We start from the raw sequence: 18531 nt of genomic DNA on the forward strand, positions 1-18531 counted from the left end.
GGAGCCACCCCCTTCTCTATTACCTCCTCATCTCTGCCTAGGAACAGAAGGTCTCTAGAGAGTATGAGGCATACCCCTCCTACCAGGCTCTGTAAGAAGGCCACTGCTTTCAGCCATGCAAATTGTGCCCTTCAGGAGGCTCTTTTCCCACAGACAAAAGTGTGAACGGTGCCTCTTGAGTTGTGCAGTGCCCGCTTTGCACAACTGTATGCTTCTGACCCTGCAGTCAGTGACACTCCTTACATGGAGATTCAACCCACTAGCGTTAAGCCCAGTAACCCCATAGTTACTTTACTACCCCTGAAGCAGAGCCTCAACTACTCCAGGCTTTTACCTATTGCTAGTGTAGGCACTTAATGAAAACTGTGGCCAGAGTACCAGAAAGTGAGGCTCTGTTCCCATACTTTAGAAACTAGCATCGTAATCTAGTCAGAATTTAATTCACCCAAACTTCTATATCTGATCCCCAATCATTTCCAGTCAAGAGTATATGAAACCCACAAGAAAGATCCAAGCAGGATCCAAGAATTTTGTATTCTGTGGAGTCACTGAGTAGTTGTTCAAAACGACCCAAACGTTGCTGAGAGTGGTGGGTATATCATACTGAGCGGGTTCTGCCATAGAGTGAAGGTTACGTAACAGTTACTGCAAAGCTGCATTTAAACCTTTAAATTCAAACCCTCACCATTAAACAGATTAGCTTTAGATTTATACTAAGTCAGATTTAGTGTTTATTCATACTTAGAATCCTAACTAGCTCATCCAAATTTGCCAAAACTTACCTTATCCTAGCAATTAAAGTCCTGTGTCCCAGAAACTGTTTAGTCCTGGGCACACTGCGACAAACTGGTTACCTAGTACTGCAAAGCAAGATTACAGAAAACTGAAAAACAATCACAGCATAGTGAGAAATAGCAAGTGTTGACTCTTCACTGACATTTGCTTCTCAGTCTATACCTCAGTTTATTTTGTCACATCACAAACATTGTCAGTCACAGACTCTCTAACGAAAGGAGTAAATACAATCAAGTATTGCATTTTAAAAAGATTTCCTTGACTTCCAAAAGGTAAGGATCATTGTTAAATACTTGATTCCGTGCACATCTCATTAAATCCCTGGTTTCGAATATTTACTCAAAGTAGCTGCCATCCTTGCAAGTGAATGATGAAGAAACTTTTTAATGAGTTTAACTTTGTAATCACTGTGTTAGTATTTACATGGCAAAGGGAAGCTAACAGAAAAATGCAAGCGGTTTTTTGGATAGAGAAAAATAAACACTCCAGTCTTGTCATGTCGCTGTCTGCTCAAGGGAAATTTGAAAATGGAACATTTTACAGTTTGGGATACTTGACTGTATCATGAGTTTATTTGGGTCTTTCTAAATTCAGTTTGACAGACTTCTGGGTGCAGATTTTACTTCTTTTACAACTTCAGAAGTTCGATTTCAAAATGAAAAGACATGTCTAAGAGTGGAGTGGAGTATTTGTATGGGATTGGGAAAACTGGGAAAAAATAGATCCTGCTATTCATGAGTTTCTATGTGACTCTACAATAATTTGGGGAGGGTTCCACCAAACTTTACAACTTTTTTGTTCTTTTGTGGTTTCTTTGGTGTGTGTTATTGTTGATTTAATTTTCTCTCTCTCTCTCTCTTTTTTTTTTTTTGGTTAAAACTTAAAAAAATTGTCAGTGCTTACCTATACAACTTTTTCAACAAATACTTATAATTTTCCATTTTCTTAAGGCAAATGTTGCTTACTTTGGAAATGACATCCAAATCTATAATTGAGTGTTGCCACAATTTGTTATACCAAGTGGCCTCTCACTGAAACACCTGACCCCTGTCCAGTGTGTGTTAGAGGAACAGTGAAGACCAGTACCTCTGTTTTCAAGACTGGGAGGGGAGTGGGAATTTTAAGCTTTGCGATTTTGGTCAATGATTATTTGATATGTCACTTGCAATGAGTCTCATATTAATGTCTGTTTCTCAACTAATAACTGTTAATCACATCATAAATCCCTAAAGTTGGATGTTTTTGAGAATTGTTCTAGTTTTGCTACCACCTGAACAGCCTTGAGCAGTTAGGGGGACCTTGGTTACTGTTGGTTTGGGGTGGGGGTTGGCTTTGGTTTTCTTGTTTTTTGTTTTGTTTCATTTAAGTTTTCTTGTTCAATCTTTGCTCGAACCCAAGAACTTTAGCTGCTAGGTTAGAACTCCTGTCTGCTTTCCTGAGCCTTGTTGCTAGTCTTTATGTTATTCTGGTTTGTTCCTTCTTACCCTGCTAACTTCTAGCTGGACTGAAGGGTAAGTGTTCCCCTATAGCTAGCACAGCTCAGATAATCAGACTAGATTATCTGACACCTGCAATGTGCTTCCTCCCTCTCCTCTGAAATCTTCCTCATGTCTAGACTTTGTAGTAAAACTTTTTATGTAATTTTCCTGACCTTAGGTTGGAAATGTAAGCTTCCATACTGGAACTAGGATGCATGTGATGTGTGCATAATTGCCTCCTCTCCTTGGCTTTCATATTGGCATCAAATGATCCCCTGAGTAAAGCCAACCATTAACATCTCCTATTTTTTTTTAATTCCAAGAATATTAATGAACATCACAACGAAATGGCAAAGAATGCCTTCGTTTCATGGAATTCACAGCTACCTGACTGCTTAATGCCTGAAAACAGATCATTTTGCACTCTGATGATGTGTTGTTGTTGTTGTTTTTCCTTTCCCATTCCAAAGGTTAGAATGGTCAGGGAACCAATGGTGTGGTAACCATGGATACCTTAATGAACAGAAAGGTGGGCTAGGAAACCCAAAGGTGGTAACTGAGTAAGACTCCAAGAAATTGCAGAATGCAATTAATAAAGTAAATGCATTATTTGAACATGAAAGAATTCATTCTGCCTAAATTGAGGGTGTACTCTAAGACCCAATGGAGGTTAATTTTGAAAAGAGAGATATAATACATGCAGCTACCACACACAAAAGCAAGAAATTGAGGACACAATTGAAATCATGTAATTTATTCACAGAAGCTTCAGATTCACAATCTCACAATGTCATGGAGGGTTTAGACCTCTGGTCTCAAATCTCTCTCCACTGCTCTCCCAAGAACAATGACAACAATAACGTTTTTTACATCATTTGTATTTGTATTCATTTTTCTAAAACTACACCTCTAAGAGGAAAAAAGAAACTTTAAAACTAGAAAAATCATTCTCTTCACTATTTATTACTAAAACAGAGTATACAGTTCCTTTATTCATAGAGGAAAAAGTCAGTCACCAAAAATGTGTTAAGGGAAAACTTGACATTAGAGGGAGCTAGAAAAATTGGTCAAGAGAGCAGGCAAATATGTACTCAAGTATTCTGAACGCTCACTTAGAAGTTGTAGGTCGCATCATTTCTCCTGACCATTTAATAATAGTCCTTGATTCTTTTCGTTTCTTAATTTTGCTTTCCCCCTCCTTTCTTTTCTTTTTTTCTTTTCTTTTGCATAAATGTACCCCTGGCTAGCAGACAGATTTTTTTTTTTAACCACTCCAAGCAGATACTTAATTCTTAATTTAACTTTCCTTCCTTTACATGTCTGATGAGGCATTTTTAAAAGCTTACTGGAGAATGTGAACTTGGTGAAAATTTAGGATTTTGCTATACTTAAAAAAAAAATCTATAAGATGGATAAGTAGATGACTGAGTGAATTTTTTTCTAATAAAACTACATGTATTTGCCCAACAACACATTGATACCCTAATGGACTTCCAAATAGTCATTTGCCTAATTCCTTTCTAGAGTTTTGTCTGAGGAGATTTTTTGCTATATCTTCTTGTATTGTCAACTTGCAGTTACTACATTGCAGGAATGCAACATCAGAGAATGAATTCAGTATTAACTTGCATGACCCCAAACCACACTATAAATCACATTTCTTCTCTCCATAAAGTATATGACTTTTTAAAAGAACAGACTCTCATAGTAAGGTCCAAAATTTTCCAAATACTGTGGTAGGCTCTCAATAGATCATATTAAATGAAGGGTCACTTCTTTGTTACCTACTTGAGGCACATCTAACATATTGTTCACTAATCAACTATTTTCATTACCTATAGTGACTTACAGGAGACATTATTAATTAGTCAACTCTCGAAAATTTGTGTTAGCTCATGCTGCAGTGCCATAAAAATATTATCAAGTACTCTGTAAATTGTAAGTAAAGCAGGGAAAATTACAGATCATTTATTTGTTTCCTGATCACTGACAAAAATCTCTGATGATTTTTATTCAAAGCATTTGCATTATGAAGAATCACAAAAATGAACATTGAAATAAACATCACATGTTTATCCCCGTGGTTGTCCTGTCAGTGATTTCTGCAAAATGCAGTGTGGCCCTTAATAGCTTCTGAGGAAGCCTTTTGGTGTTGGCCATGCAAGTTAGGTTGACTGAGTCAAAGAGACCATGAAAGAATTAAGTTGTTTCTCAAGGGCAGCAGGCAGGGGAGGACCAGTCTTTTGCTTCCTGTGCAGAGCTCAGGCAGGGAGCAACATCCCCTGGTTATTACTTGATCAAGCCAAGAAAAACTCTTCTAGAAAAGTCTATAAACAGCCAGCTGCCATCAATCATTGTCATTTCTTTATTTCATGTCTTCTGATGAGGTTGACTACTGTCATTGTTCGTTATTGTCCAAACCATACATCCACTCTTACACTGTCAAGCAGATATGACAAGCACACATTTTCCATATAAGAAAGATACAAAGTCACCTTTTAATTTGCAGTTTGAGTTCACAATGACTTTATAGTTACATTAGCTATTCTCTTGCCTCAAGCATCCGTCAGGAGTAACAGCAGCCATAACTGTGCTCTAAATTTCAGTGATAAAACAGCTACCTCTAGTTTATTATAAAAGGGATTCAGTAGAGAAAGAAGCCTCTCTTAGACAATTTATTAGCAACCTAGTCATAGTTTATTTTCAACAGCAGAATTTTTTCTTTAGCCTATAAAAAGTTCTAAAATGTAATATTACAAAATAAAAAGAGAGATTTGACCTTTTCTGTTCATTCCCTGAGCTGCTGGGATAATAAAGTCTCCATAAAATGAAAATTGAAAAACTATATTATCCACTCCCCTCAAGAAAATTCCATTTGGTAGACCTTACTGCAAACTTATCTAAATTTTTTTTGGATCAGAAACAAGATCACACAAATATGCTTGCTATTAAGAGATCATGAAATAATATGATATGTGCTTTCCCATTGTGAGGGAGAAAATATCAAACATGAAGTAAACCCAAACCTTGTGATGGGTTAAAGAACAGATAAACGATAGGATGGTCAGTGATGAACATCACTTGAAATTTAAGCAGATTAAATGAGAGTGTAAAGTCCACATAATCATATCATTCCAGGAACTGTGATTTTCACAATAGTCCTTAAATGCCACACCAAAATTGTTTTCGAGCAAACTTGGGGCAAAGATTTTAGTTAGTTTCCGCTTGAAAGGAGACCTGCCTTCCTGAAGTCTGTGTGTCTGTCAGCCTTTTCCTTTATCATGGATACCCACTGATAGTTCCTTAAATTTATAAATGTAGTTTAGGCACCATTATTCATCTAAGTTCAGTGTGAAGCCATTCTCCTATGCCCATGCTTAGAGGACTTCAATATCTTTATACAGTTAAAGCCCAGAAGTGAAACAAGTAGCATTGTTTGGAAGATGTGTTGAATTATGCCCTCGCTCCAAAGCCTATGAAATTACATAGCCCATTTTCAGTACATGTGAAGCCCTTGCAAACCGAGCAAGAGTTAGCAACTATTCAGCCAAGTCTGGAAAAGGTTAAGACTGAAGTAAATTCTTAAAATTCAGTCAGTCCTTGATTTCTTAAATAAGTTAAAAAAACACACACACACACACACACATACTAATGAAAAAGAACATTGGTATGTGTCTCTGAAAGCAAGAGCTAATCCAAACCTCATTAGAGCTTTAAGCTTCTACTTTCCCCTCCTAATTCTGTTTTGCTCAGCCTAGTATTTAAATTCATTTGCATTCCCTTGACACATGCCAAACATTGGCAAAGGAATGGATCCCAAGGTGTCCTGAATCCAGGAATTGACTTTCTCACCCTTTTGCTCTGGGCTGTTTTCCCCTTGCTAATGTCAACATTGGAGTTTTCTTTTTCTCTCATCAGCCTGTTCCAATCGTTTGTACAGGGCAAAATGGGATTGCACGGAGCATTTAGTTTTTCATGTTCAGCACTGTGGAAGAACAGACTGGGCCATTGCAAGGATGACTGGATGGTGTTGCTTGAGAAGCACCCACAAGTTCTTTGAAACAGAATTTAGAACAGCTGGACCGCTGCAGTGTTTTATTTTAAAATAGACAACATATGTAATGCATATGGCCCTAGACATGTATGGAGACACAGGCAGACAATCTGAATGGTATCCAAAGACACCTGCACCTAGAATTCTGTTTCCTTTTATAAGATTTTTTTCCCCCTTAAGAGCACATGTTCCCACTTTGGGATTTGCAAGATGCCATCTGAATCCCCATGTGTGTGACTCCTTAATAAAGTCGATGAGAAGTTTCCTGGGATGGAGGTGTCAGAGTCAGTCAGTTAATAAATACCTCCTAAGGACCTGGCTCCTCTGGGAGCTGGAAGGGAAAAATAACAGATCAGGAACGTACCCTCAAGAAACATATTATCTATCAGGGAATTTAAGTGTGTGTTCTGACCACAGAGAAATACATCACCCAGCAAAAACACAGAGACAGAGATTAGGAGTTAATTATACAGGGCCAGAGGAGAAGCATAAAGCAGAGAGCTTGGGAAGGACTCTCAGCTTCCTAGAAACAATATGGTTTAAGAGGCAACCTCTAACTAACATTAGTGATCAAAGTAGAGACAGCCTTGGCTCTCTGAGAATATTAGACCAACTGACTTTGAGAGCTGTGAGAAGCCTGCTCGTCCACTCACGGCTGAGGCGAATGCTTAGTATATGCTAGGTACCTAGGTGCTTCACAGATTCTTCTTACCAGATCCTGTGAACAACCACCTCTGAGGGTAGACTCAAACACCTTTCTCAACTTAACACGTGAGGAAAATGAAACTCGGAAACATTAGTCAACTTCCTCACGTCTCAGATCTTCTAACAGCAGAGCTGGCCTCACATTCAGTCTTTGTGACCCTCTAAGCCCAGCCATCTAAGCACCTGCTGTCCCACCTCAGATAAATTGTTCCTGTTGAATTTAATGTGTCAACATTTCTGAAAGTCAAGAAATAGAAAATATTTGTTGACCAAATGTATTTATTTATTTCGATGAGATATTAGTAAATTATTTTAACACATACGTCTTGAGTGCCTGCTGTGTGCCAGGTTCCATTGTCGGTGCTGGGAGCACAGTAGAGAACAGAAATTTCAAAATCCATGTTTGGATGGAGCTTCAAAATCACATCCCTTCCACGGACACCGTAAAATAGCATTCCCCACCTACCGATTCTCCTTCCCCGCCCCCCTCCCCACCCTGAATAGAATAAACTCAGTGAAACTCTCAGAAATTTCATGGGAGCCAGCCACCCTGTTAAGCACTCTTGAGTTGTTGGAACCATTGAAATAATGAGCCTAATTCTGAGTAAATGATGATTCTATGTGAGCAAAATCCAGGGGCTGCTCCGTGTACTTGCTGGAAATTCCCACTGCATTAAGCTCCATCCCCCACACATGGAAGTTGTGAAAAGGACCTTAAGAATGATTAAGTGACAGTGAAGCAGAAAGGGAACTGAAAGTTTGGCTCCTTTTACACGTGAGGAAACTGAGGCTCAGACAGATCAGCACCTCCGCCAGTATCCTGCACCTCTTTAAAACCGGCTCTCACAGGAGCGTCCAGGCCCCCTCCCTCAGTCCCAGGCTCATTCACCATGTGAACTGACAAGAGACAAAAGGAGGAAGAAGGGAAACAGGAATTTCTATGTTGATAGGGTTACTTTCAGAAAAGGAAAACAGGCGGATTTTAAGCCTGTTTTAAAGCCTGCTTTAAATTGTCAGTAAAAATGAAATTGTTCTTTCTCTGAAGTCTAAGCCAAGAATTAGCGTGGTGAAGCTGTCTTGTGATGATGGATGGGGGAGGCGGGAGGGTGGGTCTGTACCCGGGTCTCCACGGAGGAGCCAAGCTCTCTTTGCAGATCCATTTCCTGAACTGGCAGCCAAGCAAAATAGTTCATCACCAAGTTTTCTAGAGGCTCAACAGATAAAGAGTAAGAGACTTGAAACATGGGCTATATTTTGAACAGCCGAAAAACGAGTCCTCTTCTCTCTAGCTGAGTGACCGTTTGCGTCATCATAATTGAAGAGCAGTAAAATGGCAGAGCCAAGCTGGCAAGGTGAGCGGCCTGACTAGTTGGTCAGCCTGCAGCCTCCTCTGGGAGATCTGAGAGCAGGAAGCTGGTGCTGGCCATAACTCGCCTCATCTATCTGCTAGAAATTGGGAGGCACGGCGTGAGTGAGGCTTTTTATGAGGATGAAACAGGACAAGCAATGGGTGTGTAGCCCACTGTTAGTTTCTCCAGGGACTGACACGATGGGGCTAAAAGAACAGATTTGTCCTAGGCAATGGAGCGGTACCACCTGGGTTACAGGAGTGTCATCTTGCAGGAAGACACCTAAAGTTGGAGCAGGTTCAAACCACTTGCCTTGGGCCACGGGAAACACACACACCCCACCCGACTCCGCAGAAACAGCTAGCTTTTTCCCCAGAACCAACTTCCTGGCCACCTCTCTTTCCAGCCATCCTGAGTCAAAAGAGAAATACAGCTTGGACACCACATTACCAAACAAAAGAATGCTAAAAGATTAAGCACCTAACCTCCAAATTGAAAGCACTTTCCTGAAGACAAATCTCAGGCAATTGACCCAGCAAAGAGGCAGATTCTCTAATAAAATCCCTGCCCATGTGATAGCCCTTCCAAAATCTCGTGTTTTATCCTCCGAAAGGAGCGAATTGCCTATTAAAACACACATCCTTCGACTTGCCTTCTGGAAACTGTTGCTTTCGTGTGTCTTGGGCATAAACAACACATCCTGTTCAAACACTGACCACTTGCTGCCTCTCTGAAAGATGACTGAAGATTTAAAAACCTAATAGGAAGAAGGTGTACATCTGACATACCATGCATGTAGATTGGAATGATACACAAAATTAATAATATGAGGGAAAATCATGATCTTAATACTACACTGTAACTATAGCCCCCATTTTCAGTCAGCCCCCAAGCAGGGAAGAAAAAAAAGCTGCCTGGGATGAAGGCCACGTTTGAAAATATTATTCAAACACCTTCTCAAGTCAGAAATCCATTCTCTGCATGTCCTGACAGCATCGCTGGTCCCTGGCAGGTGCCTGTATTCAAGGAGAATGTTGCACGCAAGGAGATGAATACACTCTTGCTTGATTTAAGATTCTTTTTCCTTGCAGCATTTCAGGAGAGGGAGTAAATATGAGATGGAGTGAGCCGATTCTTTTAATTTCTAGGACCTTCGTTCCCTTCTCTTCCGAGATTTGCTTGGTCTCACTTGAGTTGAATTCTCTGAGTTATTTTGCCGATTGAATATAGACTATTTTAGTTACACATATTGAGATTAATTAGTTAGCCCTTAGGAGGTTTTGCCTACAGCCTTCACCCTGTAAGGAAAAGTGTGAATACATTGAGACTATTAATTCACAATAAATGGCAGATCATAGCCCTTGCTGAGTAAATTTGTTTGTCTTTCATAAGCTTTGCTAACTGAGTAAGCACACTATCTCAGGCAGTGTCCTTTGCTATCACTAACTAAATTCCCAGTGAACTTATTCTCCAGGTTTCAGTGGAAATCTTTTGTTATTATTTTGTTTTAATTTTGGAGGATGGGGACCCAAATCTTTTGTGCAACCAAATTGGCCACGGGGATTTGAAAGGGGAGGATACTAATATTGTCACTTGGCTGAGAATCAGCATAACCCTTTTTTTTCCAGATGATCCCAGTAATTGTAGAGAAATTGCTCTAGACATAACCACTGGAATGGCAGAATCTATTAAAAATCGAAAAGCTAAATAGGCTTTTATAAGCAAAGATCCGATCTGCTTTCAGTGTTTGGTGAAACACAGGCGAAGTTACGGTCGTGTGCTTAGTTTTTCAAGAACAACATAAATGCACTAGAGTTGTGATCATTTGATAAACATGTTGATGCCAATATATTTTTGCCGAAATGCAATAAACTCACCAGTAAGTGATGCAAGTTGACAATGGGAGGTAAAAAGAGTATCTTGGGGATGTTGGTGGGTGGCGACGGGAAAACAGCTAGCATTCGTAATGCTTAGTGAATTCCTGTGTAATTTGAAATGTCAAAGAAAATGCGATGTTTCTCTAAATTGTGTCTCTCTCTACATGTATAAATGAACAGACGCAGATAGAGCTCAAAAACATGGCATGGATGAATTTATCTCTTCCAACCCCTGTAACTTTGACCACGCTTCCCTCTTTGAGATGGTGCAACGCCTAACTTTGGATCACAGACTTAATGATTCCTATTCTTGCCTGGCAAGTATATTCTTTGGTCTACAGCAATTTAAATGCAATAACATTTTGAAAGATAAAATATTTCTCTACCTTTGTGTCAGAAGCTCTTCTCCCCATTACGGAGCCTCTTTAACAATTATAAATGTGTTTTTGATTTCCTGGGTTGAGATAGTTTTCCTTACCAAAGAAAGAAGACAGAGCGGGAGGAAGTTATCAGTAGAGACAGATCCAATTCCTCAGCCTCCCTATCTGAGCGTCCCCCTTTTCAGCTGCTACATGAGAAATATTCTCAAGAGGATAATCGAGTTTGGCACCTACTTGTAGAGAACTTGTAAAAATTGCCTTGGTTTCTTAGTCTTCAAGATCCCCCTCCCACCTCACCCCAGATAATAAGACCCTGTGCTCCTGTCTCGGAAATGAATGGGTCCTTTTTGTTTATATTTTTAAAGATTAAAATGATTTGTCAATAAAGTTCACTTCCCCTTACATAAGCTAAATGGGTTTGGGTTTGTTTGTTTGGGTGGCTTTTTTCCCTACATAGTATTCCAAGCACTTTTTATACCCTTTGAGGGAATTTTTTTATGGTGCTTAAGATGGTTAGAAGTCGAACTCTTCCACAAGTGCATGGGTATTTCTTAAAATCCTGTTTTAAACCTAGATTTAAATCATTTAAATGCAAAGGACTGCTATTATGTCTTTATTGGATTTCTGAAGATACATTTTGGGCTTTATGCTATGCAATTTAAAAAAGACTCAATTTATTTTCTTCTGCAAACCAGAAATTGTTATTTTTTAAAGATAGACTATTGATCCCACTTTATAGATGGGAAAGGTGAGGGGAAAGGATACAGTGGCTTTACACAGAGGAAAAGCCTCATCTCTGACTCCACATACTAAGATGAATATATCTGTATATTGTTAATATTAATTAACTCAGGTTAACATTTTATTGATAGCAACATAAATATAATGAAAATCTGGGGTTTTTTTTTAAATGATACGGCTTTCTCCTAAGTCTGTTCCAATTTTTCTTTTAAATTCCTTTTTTTGTTCTTTGTTAGAAGCCAAAATATAAAAATGACAGATAAAATAGTCCAAAAAACAGAAGCAGGATCATGTGGAATAATTTATTAATCTTTGTCTCATAAAAGATTCATTGATTATCTCAGGTTTAGAATCACATTATCAGAAGTCTGAACTTTGCCAAACTGAAAAGGAATACATCATTTTGACTTTAAAAAAAAAAAGGCTTACCTTGCATTGCAAGGCAGTTTTTCTCAAATGTGTTTTCTGTGATTATGTAATTATTCACGTCATTATAAATTGTGTTCATGAAACTTGTAAGAATTTGCCTCTGAACTTAAATCGTTTCCTTTTATATATAATTCCTAGTCTCTTGAGGAATTTTTTGAGACGTATTATTTTCAAGACTTTTTTCAAATCGTACTTTCTTCGGTTTTCTGTTTCGCTAAGACATTCATCCCTGAGGAGTGAATGCCGTCTAAAGAATTAAACCAGAAATGAAATTCTGAAGCTCGCTTCCTGTTAGTCATATTCAGGCCCCAAAACCCCAAATTAATTGTGAATAGTGTAAAATAGTTTCCTTCCCCATTTGTATACCTGTATGTATTAATCGTCGTCCCCCAATTTCAGAAAATAAGAGCCATTAAGAGGACCTCGTCTCCTGCCTCCATACATTCCATTTTCTCATTATTACAGTCTTTTTTTCCAGTCAGTTTTGGAGACCGACCAGCAGGGATACATAAATTTTTCTGTGTCTTCGACTGAGCTCCTAATTGATATTTCTTCAACTCTTTTCAAAGCAGCTATTTTGGCATCTACAAAAGACTTGGTGTCATCTGAGTCGTAGAAAATATATTTTAATCTTTCACAGCAGTGTTGTTTCTAAGATTTAGCATTTGGGGTAGCAGATGGAGTGGCAAAGAAGTTGCCTATAGGGGCAGCCCACTGCCTCGACTACTCTCCCGCCCTCTGCAGTAACTTATCATTTGAAATAGGAAAGATGCCGTCTTTCGTCGGATGCATTGCTGAGCTGCATGTTGTCAATCGAAGATTCCCCGGACCCCTAGCACAAGATCCGAGTGTTGCAGGGGCCTCCGTTCTGCACTTCTGTGGCCTCTACCTGCCACCCAGTCACTTTCTCCTTTTGCCGTTTCTCTCCCAGGATGGAGAGGTATATTCAAAAGATGACTCAGAGAAGACCCTCAAAGTAAAATTAGGTTTATATTTAAGATCATCCTAAATTCCCAGCTTACAAAGTACCACCTCAATTTTTATTTCTGGCTTCAGAAAAGTACTCAGACTGAAAGAAGTGATTTCATTACAGGCTTGTCCCAAGAGTGACTTTGAGTGGCAAGTCGCTGGGCCTTACTGGGCATCTTTTTTCTTAAGTGCTTGGTGGAGGCAGCAGTTTCTACACCATGGCACGTCCTAATGTGCTCTGCATCAGAGATTCCAGCCCGATTCTTTTTTAGAGCAGAGTTTTGCGTGGTCCTGCAGCATGCAAATACATAATAAGAAAACAAATAACTGCCAGGGAGAATATAAAACCTCAGCCTGGGCACAGGAAGCTCCTCTCAGTTTAGTTGAATCATATATGATTCACAACTTGAGAACTTAAAGTCATGTTGTTCTTTTTGGAAAGTTCTGTTATTATCTTCATTTTAAAATCTAAAAAAAAATGTTTTTTTCTTCCAAAGTGAAAGGATTTATGAAGTCCTGGCATGAATGTAGATCAATCCTAGTATTTATTAATGCTCCAGAGTATTAAAAATACAGAAGATATGGAGAAAGACAGAGCTGGGTTTGAGTCCTGGCTATTTTGTATTATTTGTGAGCTCTTATTTTCATTTCCTCATCTGTGAAATAAACATAAACCTGCCCTGTCTACTTCTCAAGGTTGTCATGGGCTCAACTAAAAGCTCTTGTCAAGGGTAAAGCACTGTACCAATTTAAGGCATTAATGTTATTATTTTCTCTTGTCAGTAACCAAGACTTTGCCCTAGCCCCACTCCAGTGCTCTTAGGGTTTATGGTTCAGTGTTAAAGCAGTGGGTGAGACTCTTGTTTCTGGAATCGTGCCCTCTGCTAATCCACACTCCATCACTTACTAGCTGTGGGACACTAGGGAAATTGCATGTACTCCCTGAGCTCGGGTTTCCCATCCGTCCACCAGGGAGAGCAGCACCTCCCTCACAGGGCTTTGGTGAGGACCGAACCAGCTAGCACACATGGCGTGTGGCAGAGTGACTGGGGCTTAATGAGCAATCAGGAGGTGTTGGCTCTGGCTATTTTTAACCCCCTTCTCCAGTCACCCCCAACTGCAGAGCTCTCCCCTAAATAAACCCAACCTGTATTTGAAAGAAGGTCTCTCCTTTATTCCCCAATCAGGGCTGGTTCAGTCCTGGCCAGGTGTTTGTACTAGACGAGTACTGCGCCCGGAACGGAGTCCGAGGGTGTCACCGACATCTGTGCTACCTCAGAGACTTGCTTGAACGGGCAGAAAACGGCGCCATGATCGACCCAACCCTCCTTCACTATAGCTTCGCCTTCTGTGCATCCCACGTCCATGGGAACAGGTAGGCACGTGTCCAGGGGTATTCCTTTTAAAAAGATGTTTAAGGTGCTGGCAGTGGTTTACAGCTGGTCCTGCTCTTAGGGTCATCTCTAAGTCTACCCATTTCCATTTGCTCAGTAGTCCAGACATGTGGGCGCGCACACACACACACACACACCAGCCACACAAACGCAAAGAACATACACACAGGTCTGAATTTCTTCTCCTCTCATGAGTCTCGACAGAAACGGCAAACAGGACTTCTAGAGTGGTCTCTGATACACCTTCAGCGTACATGGTGAGCAAAAACTAGACATCAAGCAAAGGCAGAGTTACAGAGAAATTGATTCTTTGAGAAACAGGGATGAAATCCCATGGTAGCATTTAATGAAAGACCATGATTCAGATGGGGTGGCAGGATGCTGGGAGAGTCTCCCTGAGGAGCTGATGCTTGGGCCGAGTACTGAAGTAGGAGCTGAGTGGTTCTGGGCAAAAGGAGGAGCATGTATAATGCTCAGCAGAGGAAACTTAAGGGCTGAAGCAAGCAAAGTGATGCTGGGAGACGTAGATAATCACGACACTGAGTTTAACCAGAGAGCTGGGAGATCTGAGATCATGGTGTAGTCAACCCCTTCGGTTTTTAGGTTTTACAGACAAGACCAAACATCAGTTCTTCTAACTTCATACTAAGTACTTTCTTTCTTTAGACATTGCCCAGCTCCTGGAGGAAAAGATCCATGTTTTAAATAATGCAAAAAGCAGCAAATAACTTAAGAATGGTACCATTTGGCTCTGAAGACCCGGAATAAATTTCTGCACTGCCATAGCCAGTGATTTACTATCCCAGTATGTGTAGCCTCACATTACTATAAAGAGAAGCCTCCATTACCCCGTGAACCCTGACCAACAGCCAGGGAAGGCACACCCAGGGAAAACTAGGTGGCTTCAGAAACCCAGCCTGCAGTAAAAAACTCACTGCTCTGGGGAAATTCTTACATGGGAGAGTCCAGAATTGACAACTTTTTCTTTTAAATCAGACCATGTCAGTCATCTTTGCAAGCTATACAACTCTGGAATATCTGTGGGGTTGGTTTGGTGCTTTTCCTCTCTCTAGTGCTGGTAGATTTTATGAGATGCAACTTCAACATTTAGAGCTGGGTAACAATAGCACTGTAGGTTTGAATATTTAACAGGCAACAAGATTTTCATCACCTCCCATTGTTACCAGGTTTGCTAGCCCAGCACATGACCTTTCATTTGCATAAAAGATATTCATGAAAACTCTGATACCTGGGGACTATCTCTGCATAATTCTGCTTTTTATAAATATGTACACTTTGATGACTATCTGTTACAGCCTCTTGGACTGAATTCTTTAAAGAGAGAGAGAGAAGTTGCATTATATTCTCTGGGTTGTCACACTGTATTCTACATATGTTACTGAATAAGGAAGTGTTATAAAATAATGAAGTGTTTTTGTAAACTCCCTGGTAAACATCATCATGAATTATGATACACATTGTCTGGATTTCATATTGTAAGACTGCCACTTGATTCACAGTTAGGTTTATACATCTTGTCATGGAAACAGTTTTGGATTTCTTATTTTCTTTTCAGTTCTGATTTTCCTTATGCAAGTTTGCATCTTTTTTTTTTTTGCTTATTATTTTAGTTCGAATGCATTTGCTGTTGCTGTTTGATGCATCCTTCTTTTTCTTTCTTTTGTTTGTGCATGTATGTGTGCTCTTGATTCTCCCATGGCTGGCCATACTTTGTGCATGCTCCATGCGACCACCCCCTCTCCAAAGTCAACAAATGCATGCATACCTTGGTGGGCTGCCACCAAACACAGACCCTGAAGGGAGCAAAACTCCCTCCCCATCTGAACCAGAGGCTAAAAAAGATACCAAAAAGGAATCCAAAAAAAGAAAAAATCCCAAAACCCAGGCAAATCCAGAGCCTAAAAGGTAAGATGTTTTGTGTGTATTGGCTTGTGTTTTGGGATGTCTGTGACCTTTCCCTCTCCCCCATCTGTGCTGAATCTCAGCCTTAGCAAACAGCAAGCTTTGTGTATTCCTGAAGTCTCTGTTTGAAGGTGCACTTAAAAAAAAACCCTAGCAATGGGCAAAAATATCATGTATTAGGACTGAATTTGAATCGGGTATTTAGTGACTCTTAAGGCATGTTCATATTGGAAAAAACTAATCGTGCAATATGTAAACAGAAGCATGAGTCAGATTGCTTTTTTTGGTGGCATCTAGTTAGGGGCCAGGTACCTTAACAAGTCACTCATAATAAGCAACCCATGATTTATAATTTTGAAATTATGGTTAAGGAGCAAATAAAATGGGTTGGCTTAAAATGAGTTTATACCTTTATAGTAGGTCCATCATTTTCAGCAGACCCTCTCAGTTCTACATTTATACCATGAAAGTAATCCATTTTCAAATAATTGTTTATAATAAAGTCACAAAGTAATGTCTGTCACCAAATTAATGACTCCTCATAGAACCATTTATATGATGAAGTCACCTTGAAAATGCTTTTAAGTTCTAAGATTTTGTTTATCCTCTCTTATTTCCTGTGTCTTTTAGATGTTCTCTTTGTGAATTGGTAAAATGGCGAATCGGTGGCTTTTATTCCCTTTTAAAGTAAATGAAGTAGATGTACAGTTATATCCAGCATTATCACTATGTCCTTCTTCACCTTCCCTATCTCGCCTCAAATTAACACTGACGTTTTAAAGTTTCATGGTGAGGTTTTGAAATGGATGTTCTGACCCTGACATTGCCAAAGGACACAAAATTCTCAGGGAGCTGTGCTCTATGTTTCACTATGAATTTGCTCAGTTGAAAATTTCTAAGTCCTAAAATTCACACAGTTCACTGTAGGCAGACCAAATGAAAAGGCCAGTTTCACTTCCTAGAAAATGAAGCAGGCAATAGATCATCATATGCCTGTCTAATAGTGAAGGTCAAAGAAAGCCCTGATTTCATGGGAACACCCATCTTCTGAACTTGCAGTGTACACAGAGAGAAGTGCAGTGGAGTTTTTGTGTTTCCCTGTGTGGGTCAGAGTGCAGGGCAGAAGTAGCTTGCAGTCGGTAAGAAAATGCAGAGTATTAAAGGTGCCTGAAAAGGAGGCTTCTCTGGCTGCTGTCCAAGGTGCTGGTTTTGGCATGATCAGCACTGAAGCGGAGCAGAGAGCAAATGGCTGCACTTCCTGGAGCCTGACCTGTTTCCTGTGCCATGAAAAACTACCAGGAAAGATTGTGAGTGGTACTTTGAGGCTTATACAAATAAGGGTCTATATTTGCTATTTTTTTAAGGAACAAAAAAAATCATAATCTTAAATATCTGTACTTAAGTGTGATATTCTGCGGTCTACAAAATGCTTTTAATATATTCCTGACTCCGTACATGTCACTTGCTATAACATTTTCAGGTCAGGTGCTTTTATACCCATTTTGCAGATGATGAAACTGAATGTCTGAAAATTGAGGTGGCAAACCCAGATATTCTGAGTCTAAAGTTCTTCTTTGTACCACATCAGCACTGTATGTAGATTCTAAAGATCTGAGTATTGAAGCCTGTTCTGCATAAATCTAAGATGATCATATCTCATTTTGGCGCCTCAGTTTTCTCATCTGCAAAATGAGCACATAGAATCATAACATCTGTATACTCCATCAATCTCTAAAATTATCTTCCATGGGCTATAATAAGTTAAATAGACCATTGTTCAGTTCAGTTCAGTTGCTCAGTCGTGTCCGACTCTTTGCAACCCCTTGAATTGCAGCACGCCAGGCCTCCTTGTCCATCATCAACTCCCGGAGTTTACCCAAACTCATGTCCATCAAGTCGGTGATACCATCCAGCCATCTCATCCTCTGTCGTCCCCTTCTCCTCCTGCCCCCAATCTCTCCCAGCATCAGGGTCTTTTCCAATAAGTCAACTCTTCGTATGAGGTGGCCAAAGTATTGGAGTTTCAGCTTAAGCATCAGTCCTTCCAATAAACACCCAGGACTGATCTCCTTTAGGATGGACTCATTGGATCTCCTTGCAGTCCAAGGGACTCTCAAGAGTCTTCTACAACACCACAGTTCAAAAGCATCAATTCTTCGGCACTCAGCTTCCTTCACAGTCCAACTCTTACATCCATACATGACCACTGGAAAAACCATAGCCTTTGTTGGCAAAGTAATATCTCTGCTTTTTAATATGCTATCTAGGTTGGTCATAACTTTCCTTCCATGGAGTAAGCGTCTTTTAATTTCATGGCTGCAATCACCATCTGCAGTGATTTTGGAGCTAGAGATCTCTTCAAGAAAGTTAGAGATACCAAGGGAACATTTCATGCAAAGATGGGCTCGATAAAGGACAGAAATGGTATGGACCTAAC

General features: G+C 39.9%; 1 protein-coding gene across 1 annotated transcript in view; it reads left to right on the forward strand.

Moving 5' to 3' along the window:
* Nucleotides 1-18531, forward strand: part of CADPS (Ca++-dependent secretion activator) — a 439169-nt gene that overhangs the window by 288568 nt on the left and 132070 nt on the right. Inside the window, exons 12-13 of the mRNA XM_010851925.1 lie at nucleotides 10439-10575; nucleotides 13965-14152. Coding sequence (XP_010850227.1) covers nucleotides 10439-10575; nucleotides 13965-14152 — 325 coding nt within the window. The remainder of the gene's footprint in view (nucleotides 1-10438; nucleotides 10576-13964; nucleotides 14153-18531) is intronic.

The sequence above is a fragment of the Bison bison genome, unplaced genomic scaffold (genome assembly GCF_000754665.1).
Source record: "Bison bison bison isolate TAMUID 2011002044 unplaced genomic scaffold, Bison_UMD1.0 scf7180017864304, whole genome shotgun sequence".
Lineage (NCBI taxonomy): Eukaryota > Metazoa > Chordata > Mammalia > Artiodactyla > Bovidae > Bison > Bison bison.